General features: G+C 46.1%; 1 protein-coding gene across 2 annotated transcripts in view; it reads left to right on the top strand.

Moving 5' to 3' along the window:
• Window positions 1–14,870, top strand: part of RBM5 (RNA binding motif protein 5) — a 24,815-nt gene extending 9,945 nt beyond the window's left edge. Inside the window, exons 7-25 of one of the 2 annotated variants that reach the window (XM_080797456.1) lie at window positions 668–751; window positions 2,359–2,419; window positions 3,088–3,153; window positions 3,414–3,574; window positions 4,009–4,106; window positions 4,705–4,792; window positions 4,967–5,044; window positions 5,128–5,200; window positions 6,017–6,102; window positions 6,494–6,578; window positions 6,797–6,885; window positions 9,561–9,722; window positions 10,155–10,304; window positions 10,387–10,458; window positions 11,046–11,225; window positions 11,530–11,604; window positions 12,585–12,682; window positions 12,761–12,890; window positions 14,231–14,870. In XM_080797456.1, coding sequence (XP_080653582.1) covers window positions 668–751; window positions 2,359–2,419; window positions 3,088–3,153; window positions 3,414–3,574; window positions 4,009–4,106; window positions 4,705–4,792; window positions 4,967–5,044; window positions 5,128–5,200; window positions 6,017–6,102; window positions 6,494–6,578; window positions 6,797–6,885; window positions 9,561–9,722; window positions 10,155–10,304; window positions 10,387–10,458; window positions 11,046–11,225; window positions 11,530–11,604; window positions 12,585–12,682; window positions 12,761–12,890; window positions 14,231–14,356 — 1,962 coding nt within the window. In that variant the 3' untranslated portion in view covers window positions 14,357–14,870. Of the gene's footprint in view, window positions 1–667; window positions 752–2,358; window positions 2,420–3,087; window positions 3,154–3,413; window positions 3,575–4,008; window positions 4,107–4,704; window positions 4,793–4,966; window positions 5,045–5,127; window positions 5,201–6,016; window positions 6,103–6,493; window positions 6,579–6,793; window positions 6,886–9,560; window positions 9,723–10,154; window positions 10,305–10,386; window positions 10,459–11,045; window positions 11,226–11,529; window positions 11,605–12,584; window positions 12,683–12,760; window positions 12,891–14,230 lie in introns of both variants that reach the window. The other variant, XM_080797455.1, reaches the window with a different exon arrangement.
• The last annotated feature ends 345 nt before the right edge of the window (window positions 14,871–15,215 follow it).

The raw sequence follows: 15,215 nt of genomic DNA, 5'->3' as shown, positions 1-15,215 counted from the left end.
TATTTCAGGGAAAAACACATCCGTCACCTAGGACATAACATGGTTTCAGTTGGCAGGAAGAAATCTCATTTAGCTGCTTTAGAGTCGATGGCATTCAGAATAGGCCCTCCAAAGAAAGAGTTGTAACCAGATTCCCTTTAAAGCTGAGCTCCCCTCCCCTCGTCCCCCAGAGGACACATCCTGACGCAGGAGTTGGGGAAAGGGAAAGTAGAAAAGCTTTTACTTTGCATAAAGACGGGGGACTGGGGGAAAAGTGAAGCGAAGCCCGAGGACACCATGCTGAGGCTAATAAAGTAGGAGGCAATCTCAGAACTGGGAGAGTTGTGTCTTCTGCTTTTTGAAATAGACTGTCACTCTCAGGCAGCCTGGCAATGCTGAATGTTAGGACTTCTGTCTCTGCTGGAGACACGGCCTGGTGCATGTCAGCGGTTAGAGTTTGGCAGCTTTCTCAGCACTCCCTGACTCCGTTTACCTTTACTCCGCATCCCATTCTCTTACTGCCTATCTGAAGGATTGGATGGGCAGAGTATAGGTGGCGGTGGTTGGTCTTCCCCGTATGTTGTCCATTTAATTCCAGAGCACTGATTTTTCCGAAGTGTGCTCTGCCCTGGGAAAATGGACACATGTTCCTCACAATGGGAATAACTAATTACTTCTTTTTTTACAGAAAAAGTTGGTGATTCAAGGAAAGCACATTGCGATGCATTATAGCAATCCCAGACCTAAGTTTGAAGATTGGCTTTGTAACAAGGTAAGCGTGTATTCTTAGCAAATAGACAAAAGTCCTTTGGGTTTTGTTGTTTTTTTCTTTGTCTGAACAAGGAAACTAGAAAGTATACAATAGCCAACTTTTATCATAGGGATATTTTCCTGTTTTGTGACTTTATTTGGGTCCTCCTATGTAGATACTGGAGATACTAGAGTCCCTAGAACACCAATAATTTTATTTATTCAGATCCAGGTTCTAAGCTCAGTATTTCAATTAGGATTTTAGGTTTCTTCCACTTTACTGTTTATTTGATTTCTAGAGGTCTCAACTTGTGGCATAGTCTCTTAATTACATTAACCAAGTCCTTCTGACCCTGCTCAAGTTATGAAAGATCTGTTGTAGTTAGTCATGTCAGGAACCTGGCTGGCTGAGTCGGTAGAGCATGCAACTCCTGACCACAGGGTTATGAGTTCTAGCCCCATGTTCAGCATAGAGCTTACTTTAAAAAGTAACAGAAATTTGGGGCACCTGGGTTCCTCGGTGGGTTAGACCTCTGCCTTCGGCTTGGGTCATGATCTCAGGGTCCTGGGATCGAGCGCCGCACCCGCCTCTCTGCTCAGCGGGGGTCTGCTTCCCCCCCCTTCTCTGCCTGCCTCTCTGCCTACTTGTGATCTCTCTCTGTCAAATAAGTAAAATCTTTAAAAAAAAAAAAAAAAGTAACAAATAAATAACATTATGGTCCTGTCACCAGTGCACTTTTTTTTTTTTCTTGGTAAAGGTTGATCACTAAGGGCACTTTGGTGGCTCAGTCAGTTGGGTGTCTGCCTTTGGCTCAGGTCTTGATCCCAGGGTCCTAGAATCGAGCCCCGCATTGGGCTCCCTGCTTCTCCCTCCCACTCTGCTGGTCCCCCTGCTTGTGCTCACTGTCTGTCAAATAAATAAATGATATAAAAAATAAAACACCAAGAAAATACATTTAAAAAAAAGATCGATTGATTTGAGAGACCACGTGTGTAAGTAGTAAGTGAGCGGGTGGGGCAGAATCTTAAGCAGACTCTGCACCAACTGGGGAGTCTGACATAGGGCTTGATCCCACAGCCCTGAGATCACAACCTGAGCAGAAACGGAGAGTCAAACGCTTAACCACCTGAGCCACCCACGCGCCGCACCAGTGCACCATTTTGAGCTTGGGTGTTGCCATTGACATTCTGAGAGTACTTGGATTCTTTGTCCTACATGTGGCGTGTGTCCCGGAGGGGACTAGACAGTACTCCATTTATGTCATGTCTGTGCATATAGAGTGGTCCATATAGTGATTGCTTTTCTGATACAAGAACAAGAACTTTGCCACTATAGGGTTTGCTGTAAGGTCTTGGGGTGAACTGAAGCTTTTCCCCAACTTGATAAAAATAGAATTGTACTTCAGAATCTGTCCAAATTTGTTTTTCTTGAGAGATTTCACAGTGAAACATTTTAAATTTTAAATTTTTAGGTGAATGCCCCTTTGTCTTGGTTACACGGTATCACTCTCTGCTTTTTTATTTGCTTACTGGGACTTGTCCATGGCCCTATTGCTCTGACCCACTTAATTAATAGTAAGCCTGGCGTACTATGAGAAATAATTACAGAGAAAACTTTTTTTCTTCCAGTGCTGCCTTAACAATTTCAGGAAAAGACTAAAATGCTTCCGATGTGGAGCGGACAAGTTTGGTAAGCCCAAAGTCAGCTGTTTGGAATAAGCATTAAAAACCTGACTAGTTGATGGGGCACCTGGGTGGCTCAGTGGGTTAAAGCCTCTGTCTTCGGCTCAGGTCATGGTCCCGGGGTTCTGGGATCGAGCCCCATATCGGGCTCTCTGCTCCGCGGGTAGCCTGCTTCCTCCTCTCTCTCTGCCTGCTTGTGATCTGTCGAATAAATAAATCTTTAAAAAAAAAAAAAAACAAAAAAAAACCTGACTAGTTGAAATGTCCGCGAACCTGAAGAAAAGTATAGATTGTAGGGCATTTCAACAAGTAATTCATTTATTTTCCTCACACTTTCTTACCTTACATTGGGTAGATGCTTCTGATGATTGTGGGTGCAGAGACTTCTTCTGTTTTCCAAATTTAAGCCTGCTCACCTGGTTTGCATTCTGCGTCTGCTTTTCTTTAGTACTGAGGTATTCTCAGTCCTCCACTGGCCCAGTTTCTGCATTCCACATTTATCATGTCAAAACTAATCATGTTTTATTATAGCCACAGATGGTTTTTTAAAAAATGAGTGCTACATTTACTTACAATTGGAACTTGGGGTTTGAATGTATTTCTTTACTAAAAATACACTGGTTTATTTTTTGTTCGTCTTAAGTTACTGAGTCTCCCTGTCTCCTTCCCTTATAGACTCTGAACAGGAAGTGCCCCCTGGAACCACAGAATCTGTTCAGTCTGTGGATTACTACTGTGATAGTAAGTCCCACTATGCCCTTTTGGCCTCTGTGGTAGAAGCTGACCTCAGTTGGAAGTTTTTGTTCTCTTACCCTTTTTTAATGAATAGCGATGGCTTCAGTTTGTCCCGTAAAAGATTGGTTTTTAGAGTCTTCTCCATGTCGAAGTGCAAAATATACTAGGAATCTCCCAAAATGAATTTGTGTTTGTCCTTGAGCCTGTCTTGGAAAGCACTGGTGGTGGGAATGCACATACATGCCATTTGTCTCTTTCACCACCAGCAATCATACTTCGAAACATAGCCCCGCACACTGTGGTGGATTCCATCATGACAGCACTGTCACCCTACGCGTCGTTAGCTGTCAATAACATTCGCCTCATAAAAGACAAACAGACCCAGCAGAACAGAGGCTTCGCGTTTGTGCAGCTGTCTTCTGCAATGGTGAGGTGCTCACTGAATCTTTCCTTTTAAAAGAAACTGGGCTTTCAGAGGCAGATGTGGTTCATCTAATTGTAATACTGTGTGGAAGGCTCCTGGAGCCCAGAGTTCAAGGCTGCATATGATAAGTGGTAAAAATAATAGCGTATACCTGTAGATAATTGGCAGAAGTGAAGTTTGAGCCACAGCTTTATTTTTTCTTCTTGCTTTGTTTTAGATTGGTTTAGCATTTACTACTTTAATAATACGGGGTACCTTCATGTGCTGGAAGAAAGAGGGCTATTTTTTTATTTCTTTAAGGTTTTATATGCATTAAAATAATTACTGTGTGGAGTTGTTTTTTTTTAATAGAAACCTGCACTACTTTGAATGGGGTAGGTGATAGGGAGAGATTTTTAATTACATGACACAACTGTCTTTGTTGACATTCTCCTCAGGATGCCTCTCAGCTGCTTCAGATACTGCAGAGTCTCCATCCGCCTTTGAAAATTGACGGCAAAACTATTGGGGTTGATTTTGCAAAAAGTGCCAGAAAGTGAGTGGCTTTATTGTCCTTATTTAAACTGCTGTACTTGCACACTTGCCCAGGGATGTTTTGCAGACCGAACCCTAAGCCCATGTTCTCGACCCTGAAGCACGATCCTCCCTGGTTGCTGAGGTCGGGAGGGAGACAGTTGTCTGTCTTTTCTTACAGCATATGCCCTCCTGTCCTGAAAAAACAGTTGCCAGAAAACTTCAGAGCAGGACAGAGGCATACATGGCAGATGGGTTGAGAATATGTGCTGTGCAAACAGCTTCAGGATAGTGCAAACCCATCTGGAAATAATCCTTTCCAGAACAGCGTGCTAACAGCTTTGTATAGAGTGAGCTTCGGTCTAGAGATGTAAATTTCCTGTTCGTAGTATGATTACTCATCCCACAGACACCTTACTAGATGGCAGGATACAGACTACAGCAGTGATGTTACAGAGGCATTTACCCAGTGAGGCATTGCCTGTGGGGACCACTTCTGCTCTGAAATGAGGCCTTTCTGGCACTTGAGAGCTCCCAACAAAGGCTAGAGTGAATTGCTCATCCCTAGCAGTGTCGGGGGACAGATTGGGAGCCACATGCTTGGGTTTTTGTGGTTTCAGAGACTTGGTGCTGCCAGATGGTAACCGGGTCAGCGCCTTCTCTGTGGCTAGTACAGCCATTGCTGCTGCTCAGTGGTCATCCACCCAGGTAAGGTGGAGGATTTTTTTTTTCCAAGTAGTGTGGTGGTGCCCAAAGTTGCAGAAGGGATCTTTCCTGTGGTGTCTTAGGAGCTCTCCAAGGGCAGTTTTAGGGAGCGCTTCCTGGCTTCTTTCTTTGATGTCCACTAACCTCACCTGTGTGTCCTCTTTCAACATTTTGTAGTCTCAGAGCGGCGAAGGAGGCGCTGTTGACTATGGTTACCTGCAGCCAGGCCAGGATGGCTACGCCCAGTATGCTCAGGTAGGCAGACTGAACCAGCCTCCAACGTCTGCTGTCCAGAGCATGTCTGAGAATAGCAGCTTTAACAGTGGACTTTTCTTCAGTACTCACAGGATTACCAACAGTTTTATCAGCAGCAAGCTGGAGGATTGGAATCTGATGCATCATCTGCATCAGGTAGTAAACTTCATCTCTGTTATAGCTTTTGTTTAAGTGGCTATGGTTTAGGAGATAGGGCGCGTCCGAGGGTACACATTCAGGGTTGTCACCATGTGCCGAATTTCTGGGCAAGATCAGGAATGGATAATAGCCTTTTAGAGACTGTGCTGTGATGAGTGTTTATTCTTAGAATTCAACTTGTATCTCCCTTGGCTGTGGCGTTTGGAATCGTGGGTGCCCACATAGGTTTATGTGAGCAGAGGTTATGGTCCTATAGTGTGGTACCCAGACATCAATCAGATGGCTCATTGTAAGAAGACTTTGCTTTGGTTTTTGTTTTAGAATTATTAAAGACTTATAGTTAAATCTTTTCTGAACCCCAGACCAGTTATGGATTCTTCTCTTCTTTCCATCATGCAGAATATTTAACTTTGTGTGTAGCATTCTAGTAGGATTATAAAAATGATAATGTTGTAAGTTCCAGGATGTTTAGTAGGAATTAGGTTACTAAGAACCAACTCATACATGGGGCGTCTGGGTGGCACAGTTAAGTGACTGGCTCTTGGTTTTGGCTCAGGTTATGATCTCAATCTCGTGAGATTGAGCCTGCTTCGGGCTCCACACATAGCTGGGCATATGCTTGAAACTCCTCCTCCCTCCCCTCCGCTCCTCCCCACCAAGTTCTCCCTCTCAAAATCAGTAAATCTTTTAAAAAAAACAAAACAAAACAAAAAAACTGACAAAGATGAAAGGCTAGGTTGGGCAGTACAGATAAAAATGTGTGGCTTGGAGTTCAGTGCCCTGGCCCTTGCTAACCCCTGTGTTTATCATCAGGCACAGCAGTGACCACCACCTCATCGGCCGTAGTGTCCCAGAGTCCCCAGCTGTACAATCAGACCTCCAATCCACCCAGCTCTCCGGTAATCCTGTCGTCCTAAATACAGAACTGGTGACTGTGGGGAAAACTTTGTTTTGCTGTCCAAGTATTATCCTTTCCTGCTGTGTGAGCCAGGATCGAATAGTACACAGACATTCCAACCGTACTTCTCTCTGTCTGGTATTATTAGATAATAAAATAATTTGGGGTATGTATTTAAAGCATAAGATTCCGAACAGGGTGTATGCTTTCTGCATGCTTCGACTTGACCTTCAGGAAGAAAGTTGTCAGCATGTGTTTTGTTCAAGGATTGCCTTAGATCATTGCTGCAGTGTGTCTGTCCGGGGAGCCCTTCCACCTGGATGATTGCAGTGATTTAGTTCTCTTAAGAGGCTTTACAGTTGAAATTATATTGAAGCTGCTGTTCTTTCCAGACTGAGGAAGCGCAGCCTAGCACTAGCACAAGTACACAGGCCCCAGCCGCTTCCCCCACTGGTGTAGTTCCTGGTACCAAATATGGTAAGCCAAACCTCATGGGGCTGTTGACAGTTGGAAGGTCCTAGTTGTTGTCTGTGTCTAGTAAGAGTTCCTCTCCCTTTGTGGGGGTCAAGAGGGACACTTGGGGATATGAGAGAAGACAACCATTAAGGCCTGCCACATCTCAGTGGCTTAGAGGTTGAAGGAAAGCGCGTTCCTCACCTGGAATGACCACGCACTGGGTTTTGTTTTTGCAGCAGTGCCTGACACATCCACCTACCAGTATGACGAGTCTTCAGGATATTACTACGATCCAACAACAGGGCTGTACTATGACCCCAACTCACAGGTAAGCGCATGCTCTCCTCCCCCATTTCACTAGAAATATCTTCGTTTCGCTCGGTCCATTTATGAGGCATGACAGGAAGTGTCTCCTGCAAAGGAGCAAGTGACCCACATTAGTTTTAAGTTCTTCAGAACCACCAAGATGTAATTTCTATTTTAGGATTTTAATGTTTAACTTTAAGGTTAAAAATGTACAGCGATCATGTAGAAAAATACACAAAGCTGAGGTTTGCATTTGTTTGAATGTTTCCGTGTAGGCACATTCATGTGTATACCAGCCCTGAGGTGAGCACTTGCTGGTCAGTACCAGCCCTCTTCAGTAACCTCTAGTCTGACTTCTGGTACCATTATTTTGTCAAGTTAAAATTTATGGGTGGTTGGGGCACCTGGGTGGCTCAGTGGGTTAAGCCGCTGCCTTGGGCTCAGGTCATGATTTCAGGGTCCTGGGATCGAGTCCCGCATTGGGCTCTCTGCTCAGCAGGGAGCCTGCTTCCCTCTCTCTCTCTCTGCCTGTCTCTCTGTCTACTTGTGCGCTCTCTCTCTCTCTCTCTGTCAAATAAATAAATAAAATCTTTAAAAAAAAAAAAATTTATGGGTGGCTGTTAGTGTTTATGTCAGGACCTAGATAGGAGTGTGAAAATGTGATTTCTCTTCTTGTGTATTTTTTTTTAATTGAGATAAAATTCACTGTTTGCTTGGTTGTTTGTTTTTGCCGGGGGGGGGGGTGTTTAAGTAGGCTCCACACCCAATGTGGACCCCAACACAGGGCTTGAACTCATGACCCTGAGATCAAGACCTGAGCTGAGATCAAGAGTCAGATGCCTAACCAACTGAGCCACCCAGGCACCCCCTTAAGATTTTTTTTTTTTTTAAGATATATTTATTTCAGTAAGAGAGTACGTGCACAAACACACACACGCACAGCAGGGAGGGACAGAGGGAGAGGAAGAGAGAAACCCAGGCCAACTCCCCACTGAGCATGGAGTCAAACATGGGGCTCAGTCCCACGACCCCAAGATCAGACCTGAGACGAAACTAAGAATTGGATGCCTAACTAACTGCACCACCCAGGCACCCTTAGGTTTTATTTTTAAGTAATTTCTACACCCAGCCTGGGGCTTGAACTTACAACCCTGAGATCAGGATCATGCTCTACCAACTGAGCCAGCCAGGCACCCCTTGCTGTTTGTTTGTAATCCAGAACATTTCATCACCCCAGAAAGAAACCCTGTACCATTAGCAGTCACTCCTTAGTCCCTCTTTACCCCAGCAACCACTGTTTCCTTTCTGTCTCTACAAATTTGCCTCTTCTGAGCATTTCATGTAAATAGAGTCAGATAACATGTGACCTCTGGTGTCCAGCCTTTTTTACTTAGCATCCTGATATATTCATGAGGGTAGAAATTAGCAGATCTCTGGGGTGATGTTTTATTTTGGGTAGTGGTACATTATTTTAAAGAGGAAAGGCAGCTTTAACACTCCATAAATAAACAATTACCTATGACCAGAAGCTATATATATAGAATAATAAAATAAGTGCTTTTAACAGGAACTTGGCATTGAGAGCTTGTGGTTTCTGAGAGTGAGGTGTGAAGCGGAGAGGGACCCACCTGAGCAAGCTAACCTTGCATGGTTCTGCCTCTCTTGTTTGTGAAGGCTGACCATTACCCAGGCATTTCTTAGTGGCCATAGCCATTATGACTCCCATGTCTGACCCATGCCACCTTCCCCAGAAGAGACATAACAGACCATCTCCCATGGGTCCCTGCCGAGCAGGTAGAGCAAATGACTAGGGAACAAGGAAGACGAGAGATAGGAGCTACCTATCCGCCATTGCAGTTCCGCCTACATATATCAGATTCGGTTCCTTCACTTACCACCTTTCAGGCTCCCGAGCTGGCTCTTTACAACCCTGTGTTTGGTTGCCTGGGTTTGAGTTTGGGGCGGTTGAACCCAGTGAAGAGCTATTAACAGGTGGTCATGGAGGATGTGTGATTAAAAGCTCCTGAACAAGGGGCACCTGGCTGGTCCAGTCAAAGGAGCATGGACTCTTGATCTCAGGGTTGTGAGTTCAAGTCCCATGCTGGATGTAGAGATTACTGAAAATAATAATTAAAAAAAAAAACTTTAAGAAATCCGAACCACCTGTTTTGGCCACCTATTTTGTATCAATGGTCTGTCATTGAAGAGGAGTCAGACACGTGGCTCTTTGGGTGCCCTTTAGGCCCAGGGATTAGATTAATGGAACTACACTCTTGAGAAACCATATTCTGCTTTTGCCCAAGAAGTTTCACACCTCTTCCGTGGCTGGTTCTCCATCCTTACCATACCAACACATACAGCAGCTTCTCTGGGCAGGAAAGACTACTGCTCTGCAACATGTTTTGTGTTTAAGTTTTTTTTGACAAAACAATCTTGACATAACCTTTTTTTTTTTTTTTTTTTTATTTATTTCTTTGACAGAGATCACAAGTAGGCAGAGAGGGAAAAGCATGCTCCCTGCTGAGCAGAGGGCCCTATGCAGGGCTCGATCCCAGGACCCTGGGATCATGACCTGAGCCGAATGCAGAGGCTTTAACCCACTGAGCCACCCAGGCACCCCTTGACATACCTTTTTAACAAAATAATCCTTTAATGGTACAAAGCAGAAAGTCTGTATTAATTGTGCTTTGTTTCTAGTACTACTACAATTCCTTGACCCAGCAGTACCTTTACTGGGATGGAGAGAAGGAGACGTATGTGCCAGCCGCAGACTCCAGCTCCCATCAGCAGACAGGTTTACCTCCTGCAAAAGAGGGGAAGGAAAAGAAGGAGAAACCCAAGAGCAAAACAGCCCAACAGGTGAAAGACCATGACCCCGTGACCTCAGTTCTCTCTGGGCGGTTGGGCTTAATTTTTGTTTTAGTTTTGGTTTGGTTTGGTTTTTTTGAGTTGCGGCATCTGTGTCGGTTTTATTTGGATGTTTTAAAAATGGGGCCACGCATCTTATTTATATTAAGTTCGCAGAGCATTTTGTAATTTGTTAATGTTACCATACGTTGTCAATTGCCTGTGTACATACTTAGAGGGAAGAATACCCTAGAAGATTCACAGGCTTTTGCTTAATATTCATTCATGACTGTGGTCATATGAAGAAATTTGTGGGTGGAAGTAAGGGCGCAGGGGGTTGGTTGCAGAGCATGTGATTGAGGTGAGACTCTTACTGGCTGCTCACTGTGGCACCAGACGCCATTCTCTAAAGTCCTGTATCGTTTTCTCCTGGTTCGGCATTAGATCGCCAAAGACATGGAACGCTGGGCTAAGAGTTTAAACAAGCAGAAAGAAAATTTTAAAAACAGCTTTCAACCTGTTAATTCCTTGAGGGAAGAAGAAAGGAGAGAGTCTGCTGCAGCAGATGCTGGCTTTGCTCTGTTTGAGAAAAAGGTAACAGTAGCAAGAATGGCTGCACTTCGAGCTGGGAACTGAAGTAAAACTTGAGGCTTATGACCGATTCTGTATTTCCCAGGGAGCCTTGGCCGAAAGGCAGCAGCTCATCCCAGAACTGGTGCGGAATGGAGATGAGGAGAATCCTCTCAAGGTAAGAGAGGACCGCCGGTGTGTTTGTGCTGTTTGTGCTCCGTGTCTCACTGGGAATCTCGGCTTCATCTGGGCTGTGATTCCTCCTCAGAACTGGATATGCTCCTGTCAGTGGTTATTGAGAGCAGCTCCTGCACATACAATCCGTGTCCAGGGCTTTGTTTTCTGGGTGAGAGCTGGTGAGCTGGAGCATTGAATGAAACCTGAATTCCTAAGTTGAGTTTTATTGCATTTGTAAATAGAGCATCTTAACGATCTGGAAAGAGAAAATTAAGACAATAAAACGTGTTACTTGATAGGTAGTGGTCTGTGTGGGCCATTACTCTGATCTGTTCTATTTGGGGTTCTCATTCATAGTTGTTTGGAAGCAACCATCCAAGAACTTTTCCTGGGTCCCAGGAGGCTGGCAGGCCCCGCCCTTAAGGACCTGACTGTTGTGCCCAATTGAATGAAATGCAGTTCACTGTTGAAGCATGGCAAGGGGCAGTGGGAGTTCTTGCACATCTGGAATTACACTGTTAATCTGTCTAGATATGTAGTCCTGGCTCCTCACTGTGTGTGTCTAATGACCCACCCTCTTGTCCCCAGAGGGGTCTGGTTGCTGCTTACAGTGGTGACAGTGACAATGAAGAGGAGCTGGTGGAGAGACTCGAGAGCGAGGAGGAGAAGCTGGCCGACTGGAAGAAGATGGCCTGCCTGCTCTGCCGGCGCCAGTTCCCCAACAGAGACGCCCTGGTCAGGCACCAGCAGCTCTCAGACCTTCACAAGGTGGCCGTGCTTCTCTGAGCCGATTGGAGGCAGGGAGGGGAGGTGACATGGGTGCTTGACTGTGGTGAAGGTTCAGCAGGTCCTGCCTGGAGTGATTGCCTTTAAAAGGCTGTTCTTACTATGGTCTGTTCCAGATCAAAGGGTGGCAAGGAGCATGGCGGGTCCATATACACCAGGCTCTGGTTTTCCTGCCATGGTATACTGAATGGGCTTTGACTCTCAGAATAAATATAGATATTGATAGAAATAGACATTGCAGATCAGTATGGTCTGAATTACTATGTCTGTCAAATCTCTTGTACAGCAAAACATGGATATCTACCGACGATCCCGGTTGAGTGAGCAGGAGCTGGAAGCCTTGGAGCTGAGGGAGAGAGAGGTGAATGAGCGTCACTGTGCCACTGGAAAGGAGTGTCTTGTATCTCCCTTTAGCTTTTATTTGTAGCACATAGTTCCAGGTCCCAGGGGCAAGATAGGATTTGTCACATATTGTCACCTGGCCATTGTGGCTCATTGTAGCCTGTACCTGGGGGCTCTGTGTAGGTTGTGAGCTCTGCTCACAGCTCTGCTCAAGTCCTGAATGCCGGGTACTTGCCGGTGAGGTAGACTGGGTTTTAGTAAGGAGAACGCAATCTCATTTGGCCTGCAGTGAGGGAGGCTTCACATTAGGCCCAGGAGACATCAAGGCATAAGACTGCTGGAGGGATATGGAAGGAAGCAGCGGGCAGGGCAGGGTTTGGGGTGAAGGCAGCAAAAGTGAGGCCAATAATGGAAAGGCATTGGATCGTTTATGAGGCAGGTTGAGGGCCAGCTGGGTTTAAAATACAAATAGAGGCCAATGGGTTAGAAATGAGCCAGTGGGCAGAGTTACTTGAAATTTCTCACCCCACAGTCATTCTGTAATTCACACTATCAGTAGTTAGGGCTTCAGTTTTCCTGTTCTTTTCCACTGTTTATGGTGCCAGCTCCCCAGGGGCTGATGAGCAGGTCTCTGGACGCCTCCTTGGTGCCGTCTGTCCCTGGAGATCGGCCTGTCCCAAGTGGGGAGAGGAACGGCAGCTCTGCCCTCTTCTAGGCTGCAGTCATGGCCCAGCAGCCGTGTCCAAGGGCTTGACAAATGGTGGCTTATTAAGTAAAACTGCTTGGTGCAGGTGTAGCTCTGCCCCCAGGCCCCACACACAGTTGATCTGACTGAGTGCAGTGAGGGAAACAAGCGTGTTTGGTATCTCAGACGATCTTAAGAGGCCAAACTCCAGATGAGGAAAGTCCTTGAGGGTGGTGATCATGAAGTCCGAGTGCATTAGGCTGTTACAGATTCCAGTCTGAATGTCTCTAGCATCAGTTTTTTCTCCCACACAGATGAAATACCGAGATAGAGCTGCAGAAAGACGGGAGAAGTACGGCATTCCGGAACCTCCAGAGCCCAAGCGCAAGAAGCAGTTTGATGCTGGCACTGTGTACGTGTTGTGCACCTTTTCCACTTCATTAGCTGGGGCTCTGGCTGTTGTAAGTAACTGTGTGTTTGCCACTGGCAGGAATTACGAGCAGCCCACCAAAGATGGCATTGACCACAGTAACATTGGCAACAAGATGCTGCAGGCCATGGGTTGGCGGGAAGGCTCTGGTTTGGGACGAAAGTGTCAAGGCATCACAGCCCCCATCGAGGTAAGCAGTGAGAGTGGGCTTCATCGGTTTGCTGGCTTATTCTAGTGAGGAGACAGCTGGAAGCACCCAGATAGCCCAGGGCCCAGGGGAGGGTTCATGTCTCCTCGGGCCGCACCACCAGCCAGTGGGAGTCTTGCTCCCTGCAGGTTACCCTTAGGTCACCACCCCCCCTTTACGATGTCAGTTGAGAGGAATGGGAGTCGTACCCTACTTGATTTTTCTGGTCTTTTGGTATCTTTGGGTAAAAGCCATCTTCTGAGAAGTGTATGTCCTTTGTCAGAAATAGTCTCTCTTTTTTTTTTAAAGATTTTATTTATTTATTTGACAGACAAAGATCACAAGTAGGCAGAGAAGCAGGCAGAGAGAGAGGAAGGGAAGCACGCTCCCTGCCGAGCAGAGAGCCCGATGCGGGACTCGATACCAGGACCCTGGGATCATGACCTGAGCCAAAGGCAGAGGCTTTAACCCACTGAGCCACCCAGCTGCCCCCAGAAATAGTCTCTTAACACCAACTCAGATCCACGTAGCTTAGATTGGATTTTTTTAAAAGGTGTGCTGTGCTTTAATTTCTAAGTGATCTTGGTCATGTATAAAATAAACTATGAGGGAACGCCTGGGTGGCTCAGTTGGTTAAGTGGCTGCCTTCGGCTCAGGTCATGATCCCAGCTTCCTGGGATCGAGTCCCACATTGGGCTCCTTGCTCGGCGGGGAGCCTGCTTCTCCCTCTGCCTCTGCCTACCACTCTGCCTGTGCTCGCTTGCTCTCTAACAAATAAATAAATTAGAAAAAAAAATTTAAAAAAAAAACTATGATTTAGTAGGATTTTTATCCATGATAAGAAATTCTTTAGTTGGTCGGAGCTCAGATTGAGATACAGTCGCAGGGTCAGAGGTCCCCACCCACTGGGCTTCTAGACCAGAGCACCACCAGTGATCGATCCCTCTCGGACCTGGCAGCACAGCTTAGGTCAGACTGTTACAGCCAGAACATGTTGGTCTCGTGCAAGCAAGTTCTGACATCGGGCTGTCCTGCTATGATCTGTGCCCGTAATTACCAGGCCTTTCTAGGCTTCTGTGGAGTGCTCTGGGGCCCTCACTAGGCACAAAAGCTTGCTGAGGAGGCACTGGGAGACAAGGTTGGGGGATGCATCTCTCTCTCTGCCTGTCTTCCTTAGTGCATTTTTATTTCTTCAGTCCTTAAACCTACCCTGGGTCTCCCAAGCTTCCTTCCTCCTGTCCCTGGTGGGTGGTTCTGTTTGGTTGGGAGTCACCCGGATGAGCAGGTGTTAGAGCAGTCCACACCCTCCCTGCCAGCTGCTGACAGAAATTTTGTTCCCCTAGGCTCAAGTCCGGCTAAAAGGAGCTGGCCTGGGAGCCAAAGGCAGCGCATACGGACTGTCGGGTGCGGATTCCTACAAAGATGCTGTCCGGAAGGCCATGTTTGCTCGGTTCACTGAGATGGAGTGAGGCTCAGAGAAAGAGGGAGGGAGGGAAAGATGACAAGGAGCTCCTCGGAGCACAAGGAGTAGTCCATCCCCTGAATTCACTCTTAACACCTGTCTCTTTAAGGGCATGCCTTGTGCTGTTAATAGTTTTTAGGGCGAACCACTCCATTCCACAAGGTTCTCCCACTTACAGGAGTTCTCCTTATATGGACTGTCTGGCGAATGGCCTTCCTTCCTGCCAGAGGGCTTGTGAGCTGGCCAAGGGGACAGTGGGTCTTTTATACTTCAGTGTACATAGTGTAATGTAGTGTGTTTTATGTGTAGCCCATGTCATGGTCTGTCAGCCCCTCACACTCCAAGGGGGTGTTGAGATGCCCTAGGTGGTATGTGACACCAAAGCCCCCTCTGTCATTTGTTGTGCTGTCTTTTCTTGGCAAAAGCCTTGTGTATATTTGTATATTACACATTTGTACAGAATTTTGGAAGATTTTCAGTCTAGTTGCCAAATCTGGCTCCTTTACAAAAGAAATACCTTGAAAAATGAGTGTCTGTGTTTCTTTATTCTCGGGTGACCAGGTGTGCAGAGCATGTCTGAGCTAGTCAAGCCTGATGGTGAGATAAGTGTGTTAAAAGTTATTTATAAATAGTATTTTATGCTATTTTTCTTACCCCAGTCATGTTCAGATTCTTAAGTTCAAGAGTGTGTTAACATGTTTTAAAATTCTTCATGAAAACTCAGTCATAACTGAGTCAGCTTTTCCACTTCCATTTTCTAAAGAGCGAAGAGAGTGTGCGCACTTGTGAGCCTCCAGTTTCCACAGACTGTTCCAGCATGCAGCATCAGGCCGTTACAGCGCTGCTGAAGCACAGGGCCTGAGAGG

Source organism: Martes martes, assembly GCF_963455335.1.
Source record: "Martes martes genome assembly, chromosome: 1".
Lineage (NCBI taxonomy): Eukaryota > Metazoa > Chordata > Mammalia > Carnivora > Mustelidae > Martes > Martes martes.
The sequence above is the reverse complement of the archived record's forward strand: the minus strand, read 5'-3'. Positions and strand labels throughout refer to the sequence as shown.